The sequence below is a fragment of the Ctenocephalides felis genome, unplaced genomic scaffold (genome assembly GCF_003426905.1).
Source record: "Ctenocephalides felis isolate EL2017-DRISC unplaced genomic scaffold, ASM342690v1 CF-g0.4_SCAFFOLD_00182, whole genome shotgun sequence".
NCBI lineage: Eukaryota > Metazoa > Arthropoda > Insecta > Siphonaptera > Pulicidae > Ctenocephalides > Ctenocephalides felis.
The window spans coordinates 22,481-29,552 of NW_020536336.1; the positions used below are offsets into that span (position 1 = coordinate 22,481).

At 30.1% G+C, this 7,072-nt stretch overlaps 1 protein-coding gene across 1 annotated transcript; it reads left to right on the forward strand.

The window, feature by feature from the left end:
* Nucleotides 1-5,781: 5,781 nt before the first annotated feature.
* LOC113381704 (neurogenic protein big brain-like) lies at nt 5,782-6,100 on the forward strand (the record flags this gene model as incomplete). Its single annotated transcript, XM_026620465.1, has 1 exon — nt 5,782-6,100. A coding segment is annotated over exon 1 (319 nt), but the record flags the coding sequence as incomplete, so codon positions are not given.
* Nucleotides 6,101-7,072: the final 972 nt, after the last annotated feature.

Here is a 7,072-nt window from a genome sequence, read left to right on the forward strand (position 1 = left end):
CTGTTTTGACTGCAGTTTTGTTTTAGGCGTATAATGGTGAATCCAAGATTCATCTACAGTAATTAGTTGACGCCAAATATCGGACCTATTACGCCTAAAAGGCGTGGAAAATGTTTATTTAACCATGTCTTTGGTCTAACGTGAGCAAACGCGGCAACCAATGCGCTAACGGCTTTCTTATGTGTGACTTTTCTTTTAATATATGACACACACATTTTTTGGACATTTTCATAACCTTCATAACCTAACATCTATCGTTCTCACATTGATTCGGCTTTCGTCTAGCATCATTTCGTAAACTTCAGGAATGTCATCTTCAGAAGTTGAAATTTTTGGACGTCATGAACGATCATCGTCTTCCAAGCTCTTACTGGCACGTTTAAACTCAACTCCAAAAATGTTATTTTGGAAAATGATCGTGCAGAGTCCCCACACACAGAAACCAATTTATCTTTCATTTGCGTTTTGCCTTTCAAAAACAAATATTAAATAACTGCTCAAAACTGAACTTACTACATTTTCACAAAAACACTCGCTCCAACGGCTGTCGATTAAAAACGAAACGTCCAAAATGGTCAAAAATTTGGCAAGCTTTTGCGGGTCCCTGTATAAAAATCGGTTTGGGAGCCCTTATTTACTTAAGGGAAAAGATTTCTCACAAAATAAAATAAAACATTAGAAGAAATGAAAAATATTTATTTGTCACTTTTCACAAATATTGTACAAACAATTCAATTTTAATATATTCCTGTCTATAAACCGGTCCCTGTATAAAAATCGGTTTGGGAGATTTACTTACTTAAGGGAAAAGATTTCTCACAAAATAAAATAAAACATTAGAAAAAATGAAAAATATTTATTTGTCACTCTTCCCAAATATAGTACAAACAATTCAATTTTGTCTTTGGCGGTAAACTGATTTATTAAATCATTTATAGCTGATAGTAAACTCTAGTTTTTTTTAGTTTCTTTTTTCTATGGACAATAGTATCAGGTTTTTAGGTAAATTTTTATCAGGAAGTAACCAAGAATACAATGTGTTATTGTTGAAGTATTTAGTATAGTACCTCGCAAAAATTGTATGCAAGACTGCTGAATTTTATCAGCAATAATTCTTTTTAGATTTTAAGAATGTGGTTAGATCCTTCAATTGGCCATAAAGATTAACTGATATGTCTTTACTACATTTAGCCGACAAATTTCCCAAAACTTTGAAACTTTGTTTGAAGGAGACAGCCGTTTTAACAGTTGTCCGGTTAGCAAATCGGATTTTTTGATAGAAAATTAAAACTTTCCTCAAGCAATAAATAATTTGCCAAGTTTTTACAAAATATTTAACAATTAATGTTAAGATTAATATTTTTGTTATTTTCTTTGATAGCTTAAGATAACATAAATACACATATTATAAACAAAATTTAAAATAACTATTTTGTTATCAAAAACTTAATACAGAAGATTTGATATTTATTCAGTCGTATTTTTGTTAACTTTCTCAAATTAATTCACATGAAAAATATTATTAAATATTATTATCTTTTGTAAATACTTTAAGAATAAAATATAATGCCAGAAGCTTTTATAGCTTTGAGCTTTCATTCAAGTTTCGAACCCTGACGAAAGTGCGACTGTGCCTTCGCTACGTCCGATTATATTCTGAACTAACACACTCCCAAAACTATCGTCAATAGTTCGGTATAGATAGAGCTGTAATTCTTGAAAATGAATCGGAATTGTCGATTTACATTTAAAATTCGTATATAAATTCGTATTTTATCTCACATTTTATATTTGTGAAATAATATGTTACTGATATAAAATTATATTAGAAATGCATATATATTTAACATATATTTAATATTCCATCATACAACAACTGTGATTGATTATTAAAATAAAATACGAAACTAGTGGTGCAGGGCATCGTGCCTTAAGACAAATTGCTGGAACTTTCCGTGCCATGATTTATAATTTTTAAAGCTTTAAATTATTTGAAAGTTTAGAAAATTTAGATTTTTTTAAATAAATTTGAATTTTTTTGAAAATTTTGAATTTATTTCAAAGCGATCGCGCTGCGTTTATGTTTCAGAGACGAAATATCGAAAAGCCGCGTCGTAGTCTAACAGTCAAAGAAATATAAACAAAATTTGTACTTATTTTTAAAATCTCTATAGAAGATCTGATAATTTGATATGCATTTTACAATGGTAATTTTTGACTGCAAAATGGTAATTTTTTTTTAAGTTTTTTTCTGTATCTTCGAAACAGCTGGACCTCCATTTGCGGAAAAATAGTCAGCACATTCATTTTTCCTATGTTCAGAAGGCTTTGAAACGTGAAGATATATAAAAATTTTCATTTTTGTTTTTAGCGAGTATTATAACTTACCCTACGGGAAGTACTATGTATTAATTGATCCTCTATTATTTGAGACTATGCATATCAACGCTTTTGCAAAATTACGTTATTTTTTCATGATATCTGAAAATAAATATTTTTTTATGTGACTTATCAAAATATAGCCTGACAACAATACAAAATCATATAAAATACATAAATATACAAAATTTGAATAATGTTAGAAAATGAACTCACATTTCCGCGTAAAGAATATCATGCTTCGCAAAATGCTTTTCTATAAAGCACTTAACAGCTTACTGTCGCGACTGAGGCGATTAAATTGCTGCAGTAACTCTGATTGCATACTATTAGGCATCATAAATAATGTACTATACACATATTTTGTTACATACTATAAAGAAATTTTCTTCATAAAGTATTTTATGAGAAAAATCACTAAATCTTAATATACATTTCAAGCGATGAGTTTACTGGTCAGTTATGAGCTCGTACAAATATTTTTATAAGAAAATCAATAACTTTTTATACACAAATCAAGTGATATACTTTATATGTAGTTACTTACTAGTTAGAGCAGGAATGATTTATTTTAGAAACTCGTGATGTTGCTGGAACTTCCCGTACCGTAAAAAAAAGAAAACATTTTTTTTTAAATTTCGAATTTTTGTAAATTTTGGAAATATTTGAACAATTTAAATATTTTTTGAAAGAATTGAAAAAAATCGCCTTGTTGAGATTTATGAAACTTTTTAATAATCTAAAAAATTTTAAAGCATTGATATTTTGTTAATTTCTTTATTTTTATGAAAATATTGAAATTTTTTGTTGAGTTTCTTGAAAGTTTTCGATACCCATTCACTTGATGTTGATTCATACTCTCAGATTTTCAATCGCCAAATGGTATTTTTTAAAAAAAATTTAATCTGAATATCTAAAACCGGTAGGCTTGTCTTGGCAAAAATTCAGTCATTTATCATTATATCAATATAAATCGAATCAGTCATTAACTTATCAATCGGAATCGAATGCTTTTTGAATAATTCAAATCAGTTGATCCGTTCATGGAAACGTGGAAACACAAACGCTTACGCACACATATTCACTTTTTCTTTATAAGGTAAAACCCGAAATTTTTATTTTCGATTTTCGGACAATTACTACAACTTACCCTACGGGAAGTTGAAAAAGTTATGAATTTTTCGACATATTTTTAGTGATATACTAATTTTCAGTGATAAACTATTTTGGTTAGTTATAGGCTAGAGTAAATTATTTTATAAAAAAAATCTTAAATTTTTCACGCTTTTCTGGTTGATTACAAACATTTCAAGTGTTGAGTTACAAGCTGGAGTAAATTATTTAATAAGAGAAATCATTATTTATTTCTGTAATAATAATGTAAAATAATATTTTGTTTTATAAAACTATTTATAACTTTCCGAAATTTTATAAGTTTCAAGCCATTTTGAATCGAATGAGACCTAATTTGGAAAACGTATGTGTGTGTGTGTGTGAACAGAATTTTTACCTTTCGTCGAAGTTTTCTCATAAACGTCTGGGCCGACTTCAAAAATTGAAAAAGGCATTCGATGTAACTAGCTTGCGTTCGTCGGTTTTGCGCGACAATCAGCCAAACCGTTTTCTTTTGTAATTAGCAAAAAAAATTTCGTTCACATTTAAGCCAAAATATCTGAATCGACTTTAAAAATTCAAAAACTATTCGAAAGATATTTGAGTTTCGTGCTGATTAAACTTGGGCAAAGATCGGCCAAACTGTTTCTTCGTAATTAACTGTTGAAAAAACAACCGAAAACATTTTTTTTATAGATGGTCCTAAAGAACATACTAAAATTTTACGAACCAACCGCAAGTAGTTTAATTTAAAAATTCATCCAAGTTTGAAAAAATATAGTCAAAAGTATCAAAAGTTGCTTTAGTGATGTGATAAGTCAAACATAGCCAATTTAATATAATTTGGAATAATAAACTACAATTTTAGAGCATATAAGCACGCATATGTGCAAAATAATTAATATAATTAAGAAAATTTAAATGTGTTTGAGAAAATTCAATTGAAACTCGCAATGTTTAGATTTAATTGAAAGCGAAAACTTTATTTTCGAAATGTTGAAAATTTTATCTAAATATATCTAAATCTCAATATTGGTTGATTAAGTCAATTATTTCACATTTCGGGAGTTCATGCATCTTGCTGTAAGGCTAAATGCCACTTTCAACTAGTCCAGTTTGTAATTAACCAAAAAAATATATCACTTGTTTTTTTATAATATCTATATTAATAGAGTGTTTTATTGTTGACTTATATATTCAAAGATATTTTTCATTGCAATTGTAAATTTATCGAATTATTAGGTTTATTAATATTTTTCTGAAATATATTTCTATTTTGCTATTTGTATATTTTGAAATGAAAATATTTTCAGTAATAATATATGAATATTTCACTTTCCGTAGAGTAAATTATAGTAACCGCAAAAAATCTAAAATGAAAATTTTTGCATATGTTTAGGTTTGAAGCCCTCCTGAACATTTTGGTATACCTTAGAAAAAATGGACGTGTGTGTGTTTGTGGATCGACAATTTCGAGAGAGCGGATCAACCGATTTGAATGATTAAAAAACATTCGATTTATATTGACAGGTTTTTGGCATAGACTCCAGACGTTTTGAAGGTCCAATAAAAAAAGTTTAAAAAAATGCCATTTGGTGGTCATAAATTATCATTAGACATATGCACATCAAATTATCAGATATTTTTATGAGAATTCAATAACAAGTACAAATTTTGTTCACATTTTTATGCATTCTGAACCAATATTTATAATGGTTATCCGTTAGAGACTGAATGAGACGCGGCGCTTACGCGCGTCGAATTTCCGAAAATTTCAAAATTCTCAAAAAGATCTAATTTTTTTTAAATTTAAAAAAAATGTTTTTAACGTTTTTAAATCACTGTGCGAGAAGTTCCAGCAATTTTCTTTAAAGCACAATGTCCAGTCAAGATTTTAATTCTCATTGTTACCTTATAGAAGTAAATTTTAAATTCAACACTTGTGTGTTTCAAATGTTATTATTATGACTTACAAAGTATACATCGAAATGACCACGCACGACCATACTAATAAATAAAACACCCCAATCGTGAATCTGCGTCAAGCGAGCAAAACAAGCTCGGGGGAGAGGGAAGCGACTCGCGTGTCAAACCATGTGCTCGCCTTCATTGCGTGCCGGTGCTTCGTGCAGTGCGGTCCTCGGTAGCTTTTTCATCCAGTAGAATTATAAACATAGGACAGTTTTGAAACGTGCTCAATCAAATAAAGGAACAGTCGCGCACGAGTGCAGTGTATACAAGTGCATAAAATTATAAATTTTTCTTACATCTGTGATTAATTTTTCTATGATGGGCGACGAAAGTTTAAGTTTTCCAGACGATGTTTTGGACCAACATATCGTGACTTTGTTCGAACGTTTGGAAGGCCTAAGGCGATCTCAAACCAATAAAGAAGCCAGGCCGCTTATGCAACTGGAAATCCGTTCGTTGGAATTTTGGCGTGCCATTTTCGCTGAATGCGTTGGTTCTTTCTTTTATGTGTTTATCGTGTGCGGGGCGGCAGCGGGCGCGGGACTCGGAGCTTCGACGTCCGCGGTCCTTCTGGCCTCCGCTCTGGCTTCGGGCCTGGCGATGGGTATGCTGACCCATAGTTTGTCACATATTTCGGGTAAGGGATATAGCCATTTGAATTTAATTTATTTGAAAATTAATGTTATTTATTTCATTGTGAACTATTTTTTTAAATTAAAATCGGTGTTAATGAATTTAATGCGAAGTTACCATTGATTCCGCGATTAAACAGTCTTTGAAAATACTTGTTATATTTACTACTGTGAAGTACGAATGATGATACTTGAAACGAAAGCTTTAAAGTAAATTTTAATTAAAAAATGAGGCGATTGCTTTGCAATTCCAATCAAGCAGAATGTTTCTAAAGTGGCAACTTAATTAAATCGCAATCATCTCGAAGAAGTTCTACAACATTCGTCGAAAGTTTGCTTTTGCTGACGATCAAAATATGGAGATCGTATTTCGCGCACGTCAACCGTAATGACAGTTTGTACATTGTTGTTATCTTCCCTATGTTCGTTAGACGTTCATCCGTACATTGCAATTACTTATTGAAGACAGTCTAGACTTTAGACTTTTATTATTGGAGTGATGAACTTCAGCATCCAATATGAAGAGAGTTAATTGAACAAATTTCGATTTTTTTCACATGTCAATTCTTTTAATTATTTCTCCACTCTGAAAACTAGTGGTCATGGCATTATGCCTTAAGGCAAATTGCTACAACTTTCCGTACAGTAAATAAACATTTGCGAAATAAAAATAATTAATCATTAATAAAAATATATCAATGAGTAATAACAATTATTTCAAATATTTTTATATAATAATTATTATAAATACTGTAAATTTCATTATCGAATTATATAATATCATATGGTATTAGTACTTTATATATGTTTATCCAAAGGAACGTAAACAGAAATAAACACCGTCAACACAAGCAATATGGTTTTGCATCACTCTAATTGGATGCGCCGTTCTCTCAAAAACTGCTATTCTTTGCATTTTTTAATTCTCCAAAGCCGCGTGTCCTATCTTCGCATAAATATAATCTATAATTATTTCC